The sequence below is a fragment of the Hirundo rustica genome, chromosome 17 (genome assembly GCF_015227805.2).
Source record: "Hirundo rustica isolate bHirRus1 chromosome 17, bHirRus1.pri.v3, whole genome shotgun sequence".
NCBI lineage: Eukaryota > Metazoa > Chordata > Aves > Passeriformes > Hirundinidae > Hirundo > Hirundo rustica.
Genome location: NC_053466.1, coordinates 6,528,558 through 6,546,393, shown reverse-complemented (window position 1 = coordinate 6,546,393; position 17,836 = coordinate 6,528,558). Strand labels below are relative to the sequence as shown.

Sequence of the window (17,836 nt, the reverse complement as noted above, 5' to 3'; positions counted from 1 at the left end):
TATAAAAAAAACACACCTTTCTGGCAGCAAAGGCAAAATCTTACTGCTGAAAGACTCTACAAACCCCCACTGATGTCCTTGAGAGCTTGAGTTACACTTGCTATCTGCAACTGTGTTTAAAAGATTCTTTCTTTATGATAAAAATGGCAACTGCAATTTAGAAAAGAAAATCATGAGAAAATCTCACCAATAACCTGCAGCAGGTTTTCCAAGATTGTCTATTAAATTGACAGGAAAAGTTATTTCCCTTATATAAATAAAAGCATGGCCTTCCACTGCTCTCATGATGAAAAGAAATTAAGACACCCTCTGTTCAGATTCTTAACGCTATAGGGTTACTTACTGAACTTGAAAGACAGCAGGAAGGGCTTTAAAACCCAGTAATAATCAAGGAAATAGGGCATCTCAAGCCAATTCCCTCCTCTCTATGGGTCAGGCAGGTTTCAACTTGGATCTTTTGTGTCCCTGATGTAAAACCTAACTATAAGGGGATTAGTTAAAAGCAGGTGATGGCAGCACAACCACAAAACCAGCTGGTTTACAGTGCTCCCTTCCATCCTCTTTGGCTAAAGGACACAACATATTCCAGAAAAGTCAAGAGTTCGTTCCTGCTTTTCTGACATGTGCCACTTCCATTGGCTGAAACCAAGTGTCTATCAAGTACCTCCAAGTCAGCTGTTGAAATGGCTTTTTCACAATTCCCATGTGGCACAGGACAGCCCCCAAAATCATCCTCCAGCCACTGCTGTTAATGCCATCCTTGTGTTAATGGGGAAACTGAGACAGGGAAAGGTCACCTGAGGAGAACCCAGCAGAAACGGGAACTGAGGCAGAATTCCCAGCATCTACTTAGTGCCAGATCTTGCCTTGCCAAATCACAGGCCCAAAGTTACTCTAAGGCCCAGTGCTGCAAGCCTGATTTGCTTGGTTAACACTCAGCAGAGGTAATCAATAGTATGTACAGGGAAATCTCGTTTTGAATTCTGTTTTATAGCATTTGCTCAGGATGACACTCACCTCAGCCATACCCATCTTCCACTCTCCCACAGTCAGAGAGGGCAGAGGCACCAGGAATTGCATGTGTTTACCACCCTTCCCTTGGTCATTTATAGAGCATTCAACAACTGAATACAGCTTCAGCTTCGAATACTGGAGAAGTCTCATATTTCCTTCCCAAGCAAGTCCCTTATAAGATTCAAGTATCTTGGAATGGAAGGGCAAGTGGAGAGGAGGGCAAGAAGAGCCAAGGGCAGGAGATATCCCAGACCTTTGCACAGAGACTGTTAATGCAATTAATTCCCATAGCCACACTCCTGTCTGCGATACAATGAGTTCAATTGACGTGGCAAAGGTCACCCAGTGCATCTGATGTTCGCTGAGATTAGAAACCCGGACCTGACAAGATAACCACAACACATGATGAATGATTTGGACGGTGTGCAATGCCTGAATGTGTTCCTTCTTGAATTCACTTTATTCTGTTGGATAAACAGAGAGTGTTATGCTTAGAAACATTGCAAAACCAGTCTGGTAAGATATCAAACTACACAAGGTCTGAACACCTGTAACAGGCTTGATAAGCTACAGAACAGCTTCCACCCAAGACACTTTTATTCTTACAGCTGATGGCTGCAGACAGCAAGAAGGAGAGGTGGCCACTGACCAGGAATGAACAAACTGAGTGCAGTTAGCCAGGAACAAAATGAAAAGACCTCACAGAAATGCACAGAACCTACATGAGCACTGTTCCCGTTCAAACCATCATCTCTGCCAGCTTTGCAAAACTTCTCCAGACTTCCTTCCTTCCTAACTATCCCTCACTGAAACTCTGTGCCAGTCATTAGAACTTAATTTCTGCTGAAGGCGTTTCCATGCAAAAATTTGGTGTTTTGTGGGATGCAGATAAAAGCAGACAGCCTGTTGAAGGGATGGGAATTTTTGTCCCCAGAAGAATGGGATTTGCAAGGTTTCATGATCCTTCCATGTATAATCAAACCATTTTCTCAAGAGTCGTGGTTTGTGGAAGGAGTCTTAAAACTATCCTGTTGCTACTCTTTTTGACTAGGATGGTCGTACCCCACTCTTCAAACTGCGGATCAGATCCCAGTGTCACACGTGGGGAACAATGGACAGCACATGCCACAAAGAGTTTTCAGCCCACATGTTACTACCCCAGGCCTTCCAAAAACTCCTTCAGTGTGCTCTGTAACACCCCTGACCCTGGTACTGAGATCACACTGCCACCCTGCCAGAGCCAAGACCAGGTATCCCACCAGCACCAAAGTTTACTGTGTGGATAAATATGGAGATGTGGTGTGACTGCGGTCCAATTCTCACTTCAGAGGCTCATCTGATTGTGCTTCTGGCAAGGTACTTCAGCCTAAGGCACACATTAGGGACCTCCAGCTTTGTACCTTGCTGCTGCTCTAATCTCTGTGCCCCAGGAGGAGAAGCGTGGTATGGGAAGCAGGAGAGAAGGGGGAGACAGTGCCTGTGATGGCACACAAAGAAAAGCAGATCACAGTGAACTGCCTGAATTAGAAATCACGGAAGTTATTTTGTATTCATCTACCAGAGAGAGAATTTTATATCTAGCCTATACAATATACTAAACACTTATCAAAGAACATTTAAAGAGAGGAAAATCTTTGCATTTCCTAGAAGACTGCTTTTCGTTTATTATGTTTAAAGAAAAACAAACAAACATATGAGGATAGGATGATGAAAAATTAGAAAAGATAGCCTGGGGGATGAGAGGAAAAGGCTCTCAACAACTTAGCAGCAGCGCTTGCTGGTTTTATGCACAGCTGAAGCCAATCCCTTGAAAAGGAGAGTTTTGACTCTTAAGTGGCCAGCACCTCTTGCAACATATTTCCTAATCAGCGAGTATTTATGGTCGATATTTTATATTTCCAATTTCCCCCTAAGGGCTCCTGAGAAAGCAGCACACCTGCCAACCTTTTCAGCTGGGCCAATAATTGCCAATTTGCTCTTTGCCTTAGTATATCACTCAATTTAGCCCTGGCTGTGCCCTGCATACATCCTCATTCATCTCTGTGCCCCCATGACAATTAGAGTGTTAGCTTCAGCTAACTAGGGCAACTATTCTACTAGGGTTGGAAGACAATTATTAGTCTATTTTCCCATCTTGTGGCAACAAAATTGAGAATCCATGACAATTACATTCAGCAATTCTGCACTCTGCCGCCTGTTCCCCCTCCTCGCCCCCACCTTCCGAATATTTCAAATTATCACAGCTCTACTACCACATTCAAATTTTCCATGTTCACAGGGAGTGAGGCTTCTATTTAAATGATAATGAGGGACGATCCATTCAATTTAGTGAGGGAGAAAATCCATTAAAAAGCAGGCAGTTCTTAAGCTGATGGGTCAAGAAAAAGATAAAAACCCTTTTTTCAAGCCATTATACAAGGCTCTGTGTGGATTTTTGGACTGTTCACGACATCAGAAAAGATTAGGACAATTACAGAACATGGGGAAAACCAAAACAAAATGCCCAAGCTTTCCACTTTTACTTGGGTCAACACAACAAAATAGCAATACGGCTTATCTGGCTCTTAATTCTCTGGCAACTTCCAATTACCTCACACTGAAAGGCAGCAGAGGAAAATCCCATTTTGGAAAAAGGCTGTTGACTCTGTTTTGGTTGTAGAAGACCTGAGAGTACATGCGTAATAAGGATGTCAACTCTGTAGTAGTTTTTAAGGGAATTTTACATCAACACTGGGAACATAAACAAGTGGCAGATTCCATCTCTTCTCTGCACCACACTTTTAGTTGGGCTAAAACTTCACTTTTTTTCTGCTCTCAAGTTTCATCATCCCAAAGACGAGCCCAGCCTCAACAAATCAAACCTCCGCAGCCAGAGATGATTTCACTAGATCATAATAAGCATTTTTTTCCCCCCAATGACCCATAATAAATGGCACTCGGTGTAATGTCTGGAAAGACTTACTGTACGAAAGCCAGACAATTACTGTCTCTCTATGAAATTGTATCATTCTCTCCCCACAGAATTTTCACTTGTGGCAAGCAAGGAGCAAAACGCTCTGGGTTTCGTAGTGGATGAACCAATGGCTGTTTGTGCGTGTGTGTGCACAACATAATCAATCATTTGCCTCAGTTTTCTTTAGAGTGCAATTATTTCACGACAGACCAGGCCACCTCTTGACTTCACAGTCCATTAGAGACTAATGACATGCATTAATGTAAATAAAGAACAACTTGCCGGCATCCCATTGAACAAGTCACCCCAAGAAACAAATGGCACAGAGAGGCTAAGCTGTTCAGAACAGCACCTCTGAAACGGGGACCAATGAAGCTGGAGGGAGGATTTAGTGCTCCTGAGATGGCACCGCTGCAGCCGACACTTTGACAGGCACATTTCCCACCACACCTGCTGTGTGCTACCCTACAGCAGCCAGACCTGTCACCTCCTGCCTCATTTACTCCATTGTTCACCCCACTTAATGGGGAAAGGGAGCACAAAAAGCAGTCCTGAAGGCCAAATGCACCGAGGAACAGCAGGAGAGTGAGAAACGGCACAGGTGCCTTCTGCTGCAGAGCATCCATCTGCAGGGGCACCGCCGGGTGCTGCAGCCTCGGTTTGTAACCGCCAGCCTCGAGGAAACGCAATCCCTGCCTCCCCTGGCCATCCTGACTGCCCTGTGGTCCTGATCCTAAGGACATGTAAGGAGTTGTGCCACTCCAGTGGCACAGCAGCTATTTAAACAGCCTGCCTGGACACACAGCTCCAACAGGGGCCAGGCATGGCTGGACAGAAAATCCTGCAGGAATCAACACTCAGTGGCATGCTGTTGTCTCCTCTCCCTTTCCCTGCTCCCTCTCTGCAAGTAAGAGAACCAGTCTGTCTCCTCATCCCTTCGCACAGAAATGGGGAAAACCATCTGATTGCACCCACAGGACTTCCTAAGACTTTCAGACAGTCGCTAAATAGGCTGCAGAACATGTACCAGCGTGCGAGGCAGCATTATATGTAATTAAAGCTAAATTGCACTCATCAAATAATGAACGAAGATCATTCCGTGATTCATGAACCTTACTTTTCAAACTGTTTAATTACTAATTTGAAAAATTCTCATTTGCGATGGGTCACCGGGTCACGAGAGCAGCTTCAGCAAAGCTCTGAAGTCTGCCCCAGCCTCCAGGCACTGCCCAAACATCTCCGCTGACTAAAAAAGAACAGAGTGCCTATTTCCCACTGAATTTCACTGGCTGCTGAACAGGCTTTGAAGATTTTGCAGGAATTAGGCACTCAGAGTCAATTCCTACAGGCTCAGCCTGCAACTTTGGGGGCAAAGGGAAAGGAGAAGAAATCCTGGAAGTGCATCGGCTTAACAAGAAAAGTCTCCAAGACCACTTAACGCTTTGACCTAAGCTAATGGCTAAGCTGGAATATGTTATTCCTTTCCTACAGCCCCACGCTACAGTGCAGCTCCCAGGCACTCCAGCTCACGCACCCATCAGGAGTGGCCGTGGGGAGGGGAAGCAGGGAATCGCATCGATGTACGTGTATACAAAATTACTGTCATTACTGACTAATAACACAGCCAAGGATGTCCCACAGCAAGGGGATTTGTCCCCAGCCCCCCCGGCCCCACGGCGGCGCGTGGGCTCGCGATCCTGGAAGCAGATCACAGGACACGTTATTTTTCTCTTCCTCCCACTGCGTCGGCTGTTTACAGCGCCCCATTCACACTCCAAACATGTAGAGAGAATTTTCCCCCGTCACATTTCCCTGTCAGAGCTGTCAAGCTGAATCCCGCTTTAATCTGCCAAAAGCACTTTTCTGCTGACATTTTTAATAAATACTTTCAGCTTTTAAACACATTTGTGGGAGCCATTTTTTCCCCTTTTTCTCCTGTAGAACGGGCTCTGAAAGCCTTAATAGCAAATACATTACACTTATCAAAGGCTTTCCCCCCCTCTTCCTTTTGCATCCTGAAGCGGAGGTAGTGTTTTCAATTTTAAAGCTAAATTAACTGTCCAATTGAATTTAGCTGGTGTGAGCCGTTTTCTGTGACAGGTTTTAGTTATGAAGCATATTTTACATTAATAGAACTCAACATGAAAACCACTCACTCTGGGATTTCTGTGGCTTGCCATTGAAATGGCAAATTTAATATTTCAGACATGCTCGTGCCAGCGTTTGATTATTGTTCTTCATTTAAATCTCTCCTAACGGGAAAGGTCCTAATTAGTAAAAAATCATGTTTTAATGAAGGCGAAATGCTAATTGCTAACACAAAAAGCCTTCGTATAAAATTATCCCAGCACTGCCATTGATTTCTTGGTGACTCAAAAGCCCATTTGTGTGTTTACACACTAAGGCACCGTTTGCTTTTGTTTTATCATAACATTTCACTCAATGTACCATCGAATTTCCTGAGAGAAAGACAGCTTTCCCCCAAAACCGCCTCAATATCTTGGCGGCAGGAAGCATAAAATTAGATGAACTAACTTTGCACCCAAACTACGTGATTACGTGCAGCAGTTAAACCCAAAGATGCTGTAAAAAGCTTTTTAACACAACTTCTTTGAAAAAAAAAACCAAACAAAACATCAAGCCATTTTTCCCCAAGGAATAACAATTCCATTTTGTTTTCCCATCTCTGATCTTTCGCTTATCATATTATTTGCACCATGATTATAGTGTTTGCAAGGCAGCTCAACCACTTATGCCGTAACACTCAATCATGACATAAAAAAAAGTTATTACACAGTGACCTCTGGATGCCAACATTTGTTCAGCAAGATTTATGAAAAGCCGTGTCAGCAGCGGGAATTGCTGCAATGAAGCGATGCTTTCTCCTGAACGGTACTTACATCACTGAGACGGTCCCTTGAGCTGCTCCGCTGAGAGCTTGTGGCCTCCCTGATGCTGTCTTCCTCGCTATTTCTGCCACTTCTGCTTGTAGGTACCTTCATCTAGAGGGAGAAGAAGGAGGGGGGAAAAAGGAGATTTTCAAGCACTGCTCTGCCACCTGTTCGCAAGGTTGCTGACAGCAGTTTAGTCAAGGTTTCACTCCTACGCCCACGGCGCCGTGGGAGGGATGGAATGCGTGGGGCTCCTCTGCAGTTGTGCCTGACCACGTGTGTCCACGCTCCTTTTCACTAATGTGAGAGGGAAGGTGCTTCTGGCACTCTTTGGGACCTCAGGTGAGGTTTGTGCCCAAGTGACACGAGGGGCAAGTTGGGCAGACAAAGCCCCTTCACTCTGCTCCCAGCACACCTCAGCTGGGACGCTGCTGCCGCCTGACCCACCGGCCAGACCATCGCTGCCCAGCCCAGAAATGCCCTGGGGCCACCCCAGGGACTGCACTGAGAGGTCACCAGCCTCAAACAACTTGCTTGAGATACCACACAGAATTTGAGGTAGAGCAGGATTAACTCTTACAGCCAAGGCTGGTGCTTTAACTGCTAAATCATCCTGCTCCCTCCACTTGAAGTTGTGCTTGTGTTTGGATAGAAGTGAGAACCAGTGTTTGAAATCACAGCAACCTTGCTCTTACACCTGCAAAGAGTGTTACAAGGGGAGGAGAGAGGTAGGATAGATGCCATTCACAGCTTCATTCCTGGGCTCATTTACTAACAAATTATTCCGCTAATTCCCTCGTGAAATATTGGGTGGAAAGAAGTGTTTAATTTATTAATAGGTTCTATTCATATCAGTTTGGTTCCATTTAAATTACACGATTTAAAATGTCGGCTTGTACAAATTGGTATTTTTAATGGCAATAAAATCCCTTTGTTTCTTGCTGTCCTGTTCCATGGTGGTGCTGGCAGCCAGCAGGGTTTGCTCTGGTGCTGATGTAACCCTGCAGCCCTGCCTTGTGGCACTGGGCACACTGGGAGCACTGGACATGCTGTCACCACTGATCACTGCACTCCATGGATGTTTGACAGTGCTGCCAGCTAAATGCCCCACGGCCTGTTAATATTTTAATGAAATATTCAGGGTATTATACGGAGAACGTATACAATGTATACTGTACAGAGAACGAGCTCCAGTTCTCATCCAGAGCGCACAACCCTGTATGGGCTTGGGTAGCAGAAGGAAAAGGAAAAGAAGTAGAAGGAAAAGTAACATGCTCAGTAGATATCTGATTAATGTCCTTGCTCTGCATGCCTTTCTGCCACCTTACACCACACCAATACACTTTCTTCTGCAGGATAAGACTTTTAGATACATCTAAGCGATTGAAATCAAAATTTTTTTGTGGCTACCTCATCACAAATCCTCCAATCTCAGTGCAGTGGCCTTTCTCACTCCTTGTCCACCACCTTTCAAATATGTTGCCCACCTGAAAACTTTCATCAATATTTCATCTCCGATCCTACGTCAAAATGTTCAAAAGCACAGCACAGAGAGGTAAGTCCCTGCTGGGATCTGCTAGAAGCATTTCCAACCACAGTGAGCTTGCATTTGCAACTACCCACACCATGTACCAAGGCAAGAAATAATCCACTTGAAGTCCATGATATTGAATCCATATTGTCTGTTTCCTTAATGAATAGGTCAACAACATCGAAAAGGGAAATCTAACTATCCTACATCAATATTGGCCATAAGCCATCAATTTTTTAATTCCACATACAATTAAGTAAATTTGGTAAGATTTTTTTTTCCTAAACAAATTAAATGACTGTCATTCGCTCATTTTATTCTTTTTGAGGTCTTTATTAAGCAATTACTACTTCAGCTATGCCATTATCTTGCCTAGGATTGATGCCAAGCCAATAAGACAAATAGTAATACCCCATTAATTACAGCCTTTCATAACACTGGCACACCAGCTTTTTTCTGTCATCTGGGTCTTTCTACACTTACTCAAAACCCAACTCCACTGCTTTTGAGTCATCAGTCAGCTCTGAAACTCCTGGATGTAAAGTATCTGACCTGCCAATTTCAATCCTTCCAGACACAGCAGTGCTTTGTTTCGCCATGAAATAAGAACCACTTAACCATTACAGGGCAGAATTACAATTTCCCTAATACAGTACAGAAATGCCCACTGAATTCTTCAGCTTTCTGATTTCTGATCCTTAACCTTCTCCCTCCCACCTAGGAACACATCAAAGCCTGTCAAAATTATTACACTTCTGACCTAAACAACTCCTAGACAGCTGCAAATTAAAGGAAAAATAAATTATGCCATTCCAAATCCTCTCACCTTCCCAACTGCAAATGGTTGCTAGAATTAATTCAAAAGGACTAAACTGCCAGCTGTTTAAAGTTAGGACAGACTCACCCAACCTGTTACCAGACTGGATCCTTTTGCTGCTTTTCTTGAGTTACAGTCAGCTCCAAACACCACCTGTTTCTTTTCTCCAAATTTCATTAAAGGAAAACTACACCTACACACACAGTAACAAATTGAGACAATTTGACCTGACAAGGTCTTGCACGGGCAAGCAAATTAGAAGCATCACTGCTGCCATTAACCTTTCCAAGTAAATATCAATTATTAAACTTGCTGCACTACCTCTGTCCCCAGTTTGCTGCTGTGAATTAAGAGGGTCATCAGCCTTTTTGACAGATCTTGTTCATTTACACCTGCTGCCTGCCAGCAGGGGAGCCCGCACACCCGCAGCCCCAGCGCTCAGCCAAGCTGCCTTAATTCATCAGTAATTACCCTAATGAGCCACATGCAGGACCCAAGGAGGAGGACAAGTTGTTCTGCTAAATGGATGCATTGGTTTCAGGGGCACTCTCGGCAGACCTGGGTATTAGCAAACTGGTCAAAAAGCTTCTTTCCCAAAGTTGCCACTGGCTCAGCTGCTTGATTTCTAGTGATTTTCTCTTGGTGTTTTTGCTTGAGCTCTAAAAATTCCGCCTGACCACGTTCCCTGATTGAGTTCTACTATAAAAACTAGTATTCTTCTCACTTGGAAAAAGTCATTAGTGTTCCAGAGTCTGCAAAGGTGAGGTGGGCCAGTGGCAAGGTGGGCTCCTGGCCCTGCTACCAGCCTGGGGATGTCATCTCCAGCTCAGCATAGACCCAACCAACCAAAACTCCCCAAATCCACACACAACGCATTGCCAGGGACTTCCAAAGGCATTAGTACAACACCAGCCATGGGGATTCAACACCTCAGGTGGATGAGCCAAATACCCCATCTAAAACTTGAGCAGCCCATATTGATTGTCCAGGGTACTTACACACAGAGGCAATGCCCTTCAGCAACCAGAATTACATATGCAATTCAACATTACAGGCTGTTCTCACCCAAAATCAAATCCTTTGAGACACACACTGCGTGTCCCTGTCCCTCTACGTTACCCACTGAGTGCATCCAGGTCCTTGAGCAAAAACAATCCTGTGGATGGGTTTTTGCCCTGTTTGAGGAAGGACTAATCCAAACTGTCTTCCAAACTGGAACTGGAGGGTTCCAGTCGTTTTAACAGAGCCAAAACAGTGACTGGGGAACAGCAGGAGGAAGTGTGTGGGCCAAACCTGAGCGTGTTTGACCGAGTTGCCCTCAGGTCTACTCAAAGTGTTTTGGGAGCCATCTGAGAAGCAAAATGTCTCAAAATAACCCCAAAGCCCAAAGCTCTGCAGAGAGGGGCTTGGAAAGGTGCTCCTCAGCCTTGTCTCCAGAGGGCTGGAGGTGGGAGGGAATCTTGTCTTAGACAAAGGCTGACTACTGTATCACTTCAGAAGAGCAAAGCTGGAAGAAAATAAAGTAGCACAAGGGGACAACTGAAGCTATTTGTTAATTTATCTCTTCCAAACCCCCTAAGACAGCAAGACATTAATGTCCGTGCGTACTGAAACACTGAATAGGCGCTGCAGTTTTACTCCAGCAGAGCCTGTTTCATTGTTGAAGTTAAGGGAATTCTCCAAAAGCATTAAATTAAACCCAAAGTTGCTTAAAAACCAGAACAACACCATCTCCTGCAAGATGAGTAACACCCCAGACCCACTGCACACCGCAGAGCAAAGCTGGTGGCAGGCAATCCTAGCTCTGCAGTAGTTGCAGCCCAGCATTCACCAGGAAGGACAGATTTGTGTTTGAAAATGTGGAAGAAACTGTTTCCAGCCCGGCTGGAGTGGGCCAGGACCGGGGGCAGGTACAGAGGGTTTGTAAGGCCACGATCAATTGGCATTCTGCAGGTGCTCACGGACAGTCCCAAACCACGTTCGGAGCCAAGAATTACGAACCTTGCGCTGTTGGACATCATGTAGCATGATTAAATATCATAACTCATCCCGGTAATAACTCCAGCTCTGCTATCCTGGAATGCTGTTGTCTTTCCATCTCTCTCCCATCTAACTTCCCCCTCCCTGCTTCTTCCTGTGGGGTGGGGGTGGAAGAATATATGAATGGGCAGAATGGGTCTTGTTTCCCTAAAAGGGCTTTTTCATTACCACTATGTTGGCTCTCAGCCCCCACTTTTTAATCATAATAGATCAGCCTGCTCTCCATTTACTTAAGCTTTTCCGATGTCAGAGGAAAGCACGTTTTTATTTGGTGCACCTATTTTCACATCATGGGCACGCTGCCCCTGCTCATTATTAATAAATACACTTCGATTTATCACAAGCTCCATTTGAGTGCCATGGGGAGCCTGGGGCAAAAGGAGACAAATTCTTTTCTTAAGTTGTTCTGAAAGGTGCTGGGCTTGCCGACCCTCACCCCCATTAACCCAGCACAGCTAGTGTGCTCCTACTGGGAGCTCCACGGCCTGTGCAGCGGCAAACTCGGACTGATCTTGTGCCATCTCAATATATTTGTTCATTATCTTGCGCACACACAGAAGCATTTGGAAATGTACTCGGGGCACAGGCCAAATTGAATCATCTGCCTTCATTTTCCACACGATCTGAAGCTACAGCTGCTACAACAGGCTGTGGGATTTTTATTTTCCTTCCTTAACAGTTTTTTTTTCTCCCCCCTCGCTCTTAAAGTCACAGCAGTCTCATTTTAAACCCCTTGCTGTTGCTTGGATTTGTATCTGTGCTGTACAGAACGGGTCTTACATACGCATAGGGTGGGAAAAGAAATTCCCAGCAATCTCCTTCTGCACAGTTCTAAAGGAAAGACAGAAAGCAGAAGCCTCAGGGAGAGACATAATGAAGATATTAATCTCAGAGATGCCTGTTCTGATGGCCCAGATGGGTCTATTAATCCACTAATCCTGTCACCTCTGCCAGTGGACAGGCACCAGCAGGAATGGCACCCACATACTTTGTGCTGCACTCTAGAGCCACGAACAATCCATGAAAACAAAGCTGTTCTTCCAGATTAGAAGGGCAAAGAGCTCCACTCTGCACTGAGCCAAGTCACCTCCTTTCAGGAACACATTAACTTTGAGAAGAAAGTTTAATTCCTTTTTTAAGCTCTGGAAGATCCACTTTCATCTGTCTTAAGAGAGAAGACAGACCAAACACAACCTTTGAATATCCATGTTACTGACTTCATGGTAAATCTATTTTGGCAGGAGCCACTTGGAGATAAGTGGGTAGAGCTGAGAGGCATCCAAGTCCCAGAGTTTAGGTCCAAGCTTTCAGATCACCAGAGACAGGGATGAATCAACCTTATCATGCTCATCTATCTAAACTAATGCTGCTGAACACCACTTTACATCTCATCAGCAGGTAATGACTTTATCATCACCTCTGCCAAAGGACCCTTTTTCAACTCTTTCTACAGCGTTGAAAAAAATTTCCTGCAGGTAACATTTCATTCTAACAATGATCACGGATCTCCTATGGCTACAAGAATTGATAATGCCAACTGTTCCAAAAACATGTCAAAAATAATTGTATGGCTTGTCCCCTTCCCAATAAAGGATGAAAATGATGCCTAAACAATATTTTTGGAGACTTTTTTGCTAACATATGCTTGCATTTTATTATCAAGTCCCAGATAAGCTCATGTTTCTCTGGTAGACTATCAGCAGTAGCAGCATTCTGCAGCAGGAGACAGTAAACTGCCTTAATAAATACAAATGGACAATTTAATTAAAATATATTGGAGACTTAGAAAAAGTACTATTTGTGGATGAAACAGTCTGTTAAGGGATTGCACTCAAGGCTAGCTCAGTGTATTTTAGGCAGGCAACAATAAGTGGCAGTGAAACAGTGCACAGAGCTCTGCCCCAATGATTAAAGACCACGCCAAAATTATAAACATCTGTTTTCCAGAAAAGGGCGGGGGGGGGGAATGTCACCCAGTTGCCTCTGGTTTTAATGTTTGAAACAAAACAAACCATTTGGCTTCAAAAATGTAGTTCTTTAAACCTGAAAAGACCCACGTATCAAAACAAGGTGGAATCAGCTAAACACATTACTTCTGATTTGTTTCCTTGAAAATCCAGCCTTAATGCATTCTAACAAAATTTATCTATCCCAAGCATACCTCATAATGAGATCAACTGGGAAAAATATCAGGCTTGTTTGTATATTTTATACTTGCTCTAACTTGGCAGTTTGGAGATTATGTATTCCCCAGGTCCCTCCTTAAATCGTTTCACACGCTACAATTTGATTTTCTTTGCTTGCCCTTTTCCACAATTTTTTTTTGATACATTTTATTGAGTTCTGGCTCAGAGGGAAACGTTTCCTTTGAATTAAGGGTGCAATCATTTTTTCTCCCCTCTAAATAAGGACATATGGCATAGAAAGCAATGTTATGGTCTGAGTATTTTATGATTGAAGTAGGGCCCATTTTAAAAAATGACAGTAGCATTAGGTTGGATTAGAGTAGTTTTTCTAATTGGGTGGTGCTGCTGTGGATACTGTGATGGGCTATCTTGGCCATAACTCATTTTAAATATGACATGTCCATTTTTACTTCCTGTAATGAAGAAGCAAACAGCACCAGTGTTATGATACTGAAGGAAAATTGTCCCTTTTTTTAGCAGTCACTCAATACCACGGTGTTTCAAAGGTTAGGGTTTGCACATTTACCTGCTATGCACACTACTGGTTCCCCAATCCTGGTTTACCCATTTCTTTTGGCTAATTTACATCAATAATCCCTGTTGCAGTTAAGCAGTCTGTAACGCAGTGGTTCATTTTTACCTCTCCCTGAGATGCAGAGAACTTCAACTGATGCTAGCAAAGGATTTCTGTGCTTAGACTGAGTCAGCTGCAAAAGCAAGACAAGTACAACTTCCTGTAATAAAAAAGGACTATCAGTGAAAGACTGAAATATTCAAAAGCCCCTGATAGCTTCTCAGCTACTTGAGCAACATTAACTACTCACTAACAACCTAACCTTACATCTTAATGCTTGCAATCAGATAGGAGGGTCACCTTCCGTTTCTGAGAGCGAAGGAAACCCAAGCTCCTTTGGTACGGGCAGCTGCCTTTGCAGTTTTTGGAAGAACTCCTGGCTGGTGCTGTGATCAGCCAGGACAACGTCCTGCAACGAGCTCAGCTTCAGCTCTCTGGGAGACACTCAGATCTGGTGCCACTTCTAACTAGGGAGGAACTCTGTTTGACCTCATGGTTCCTGCGAGGTGCCATCTGAAGAGCAGGCCAGTGCCCTGGGGGCCTGGAGAAGACTTTCTCCACAGTGCCCAGCGCACAGAGGCCATATGGAGCAGCAGGGTTGGCTTTTCTGCAGCTCTGGAACCGCTGCAATGATTTTTCACAGCTTCTGGGCTGGCAGGTGGCCTCGGCTGCGGAGCAGAGCCGGCACCGCTTCCCCACCACGGCCCGCGCTCTCAGGATCAGGAGCCTCGCCGCCATGCGAGAGCTAATGCTTATTTTGGAAAAAAAGCTGGTGCTTAAGCAGGCAAAACTGCTCCATTTTACAGCTGCCATCAGGCCTGCGTAGCAAACTGCACTCTGCATGCCCCCAGCCGCACTTGGCAGATGGCAGCAGCCAGCTGGGAAAATCTGGGTTTGACATACGTCAGTGATAAACTGTGTCAGCGCAGACCTGCTTAGGTTACAGGCAGCAGCGCGCGTGCCGGAGCAGGACTCGGGCTGCCGAGGGGGAAACGGCGTTCCCAGCCTATTTAACTAAAACCTGCCTTCCACAACAGGGCACGCAGATGCAGATGGCACCTACGAGCCCTCGGGGCTGGCTGGAGAGGCAAGCAAGAGGGGCACCCACTGGGTTTGTGTGGCAAAGCCCTGGTGGCAGGTTGTCTTCTGTGAGAAGCTGTCAGAAGCTTTCCCCGTGTCCAGTGGAGACAATCAACGCCAGCTGGCTCCAAGAGGGACCCACTGCTGGCCAAAGCCAGGCCCATCAGCAACGGTGGCAGCACCTCTGGAATAACACAGGAATTTAAGAAGGAATTTGCCGCACAGCAGCAATTGCAGCCAGAGAGAGGAGTGAGAATATGCAAGAGAAACAGCCCTGCGGTCACCACATCAGCGCAGGACGAGCAGGAGCTCAGGCAGCAGAGCAGAAGGTCTCCTGGAGCATGTGGTGAAGATCACAACGAGGTGACAGGTCTCAAGGAGCAGCATCCAACAGACAGCCCATGAGAGAACTGAAAGCCTCTGAGCCTCTTAGAGCTGAAAGCCTCCGTGCCTCTTGAAAATAAGATTTGCAGCGTCAAGTTTCACATAAAGATGATCTGGACCTGTGACTCTCAGTTATAAAATGCCATCCAATATGCATCAAATAGAAAATTGATTTGGCACAGGTTTTTTTTTGGTAATGGGATAGAAATGCATACACTGAAGATGAGCTCAGAACTCCTACAGCAGATGCATCAAGTGCTACCAATCTGGTGCAGTGGACCATAGCGAAAGGATCACTGTAAGGGAAGTAGCTCCAAGCAGGACAGAGGGATGATTGACTAAACACCCACTTAGCAAGGAGAGAGCTGTGTTCAGCTGGAGCCAGCAGAGTAAATTAGGCTGAGCTTACACGATGCTTTTAAACACCATGTAGGAGGCAATCAGAATTGACAGCTTTAACATTGCTGCCATCTATGCATACAGATACCATCTATTAAAGGCTAATATCAACAGCTGTGATCTTCAAAGCAAAAGTAGATTTAATATACATATTAAATTGTCCAAAGCTGCAGGAGGTGTTTCCAAATATAGTAGGAAAATTCCACCAAGAAAAATAACTCTGTATATTACACTAGTTCTCTTCTGGTAATGCCAGTCCGCAAAACTGAGGGATTTGATTTCAATATGAAAGGTAATGATAACCTTCAAAAGTGATTTTAGTAAAAGAATATCCCAAAAAGCTAGGTAAACTTATTACTAATCACATCAGACAGGCAAAGCATTCTGTGCAGTTCAGCCTCAACCTTGGGAAGAAAACAGACATTCCCCAGCCTTCTGATAGCTAAAGGAAGACATCAGGCAACATTTGCCAGGAACAAAATCCAGACCAGTTGCACGAGCTATAGAATGGGAGACCATGTCACACAGATGTTTCAGCTGATCTTGGAATATCCACTGAGAAAACAGACACAAGTCAAATATTGGAGATGTGTTTCAAACGAGCGACCAGGCCTGGCTGTAAGCACAGTGCTGTGATAGCAGGATTGAGCAGCAGGAGAAAAGAAAACCAGAACTGGAGCAAATTGACTCAATTAAATTATTTCAACAAGGTTTTCTGGAAAATTAGTCTTCTTGAATAAGCTTGGTCTCATTTCTTCAGTAAGTTTGGTTGAAAAAGGAAACTGGATAAATGTGATACATTTAGGACTCTAGATGCACTCATGCTGCAAGACATTCTGATAAAAGTTAGTGCCATATAAATATCAATAAAGCATATTTTAAGTGGAGACCATATCAGCTGAGTTCCCAGAAAGTAATGTCAATAAATAAACATTAATGTTTGCTACAGAAGGTAAAAGGCTTTAAACAAGGTTTGCAGCTATTCAATAGTCCCATCAATATCTGAGAAAAAACATTATCAAAACTGCTGCAGACAAAATTCATAGATGCCAATGATACCTTTTTAAAATAAATAAGGAAGAGGAGGGGAAGGCAGCTTTAGGCAGCAGCTTGAATTCTGTGAAAAACTGAGGAGGAAAAATGTTTCCCAAAGCAGGGCTGCACTATGGACACGAGGAATGAGAGCAGCTGCCTGCAGCTCCTGCAGGAGAGAGCTGTGCTGCCAAACAGAGCCTGTTGGGAAAAGCTGGGAGGTGACACTGGATTAGTGTGTCCTCATCCTTCCTGCATAATGCATAATGCTACACCACCTGAAGGGAACTAATGCAACCCCTCAGCAAGGGAAGAGAGGCCACTTTCTCTTGGATACAGCATTGACAGGAATGGTTTTGGGAGGTCTTCAGCCTACCCAGGGCACCAGCAAGGCACAGCTCTACTGAACATACAACCCCCGGTGGGTACAGCCTAACCCATGGGATAAACCTGGGGAGCTGTCCTGAATTGCTGCAAGTCCTTCTTATGGGGATCACAGAGACCAATTGAACCATCATTAAAAAAAGCATTAAAAAAAGCAAAAACTGCCAGCAACCCTCCAGGTGTGAGCACTGCAGGTCACTCCTTACCCAGAGCTGGGCACAACAGCTGCCCCCAATGCTGCCCGACAGTGAAGGCAGCCTGCAAATCCCTTTGGGTTCTTGTCCATGACTCAAGGCAAAGACAAAAACACCCACATTCTTGCTCAACAATTCACTCAACCCCTCCAAGTATCCCATGTGAAAAAGCTGTGCTTAGTACAGTTGAGTCTCAAATTCATTGCTAGGACTCTGAGGCACCACAATAACACAGTTAAAACACCACCAGATGTGTGTCATATAATACATGTTAAAAAAAGAAAAGACATACTGTGTGCAGATACAACAACAATTTGCTGTTCAAATTAATTCAGGAATCAGTACCATCCCTATAAA

General features: G+C 44.6%; 1 protein-coding gene across 18 annotated transcripts in view; it reads right to left on the bottom strand.

Annotated features, from left to right (window-relative positions):
- The window catches only part of FBRSL1 (fibrosin like 1), a 503,813-nt gene that overhangs the window by 275,961 nt on the left and 210,016 nt on the right, over positions 1–17,836 (bottom strand). For all 18 annotated transcript variants that reach the window (XM_040080795.2, XM_040080801.2, XM_040080796.2 and 15 more), the window contains exon 3: positions 6,868–6,969. In XM_040080795.2, coding sequence (XP_039936729.1) covers positions 6,868–6,969 — 102 coding nt within the window. The remainder of the gene's footprint in view (positions 1–6,867; positions 6,970–17,836) is intronic.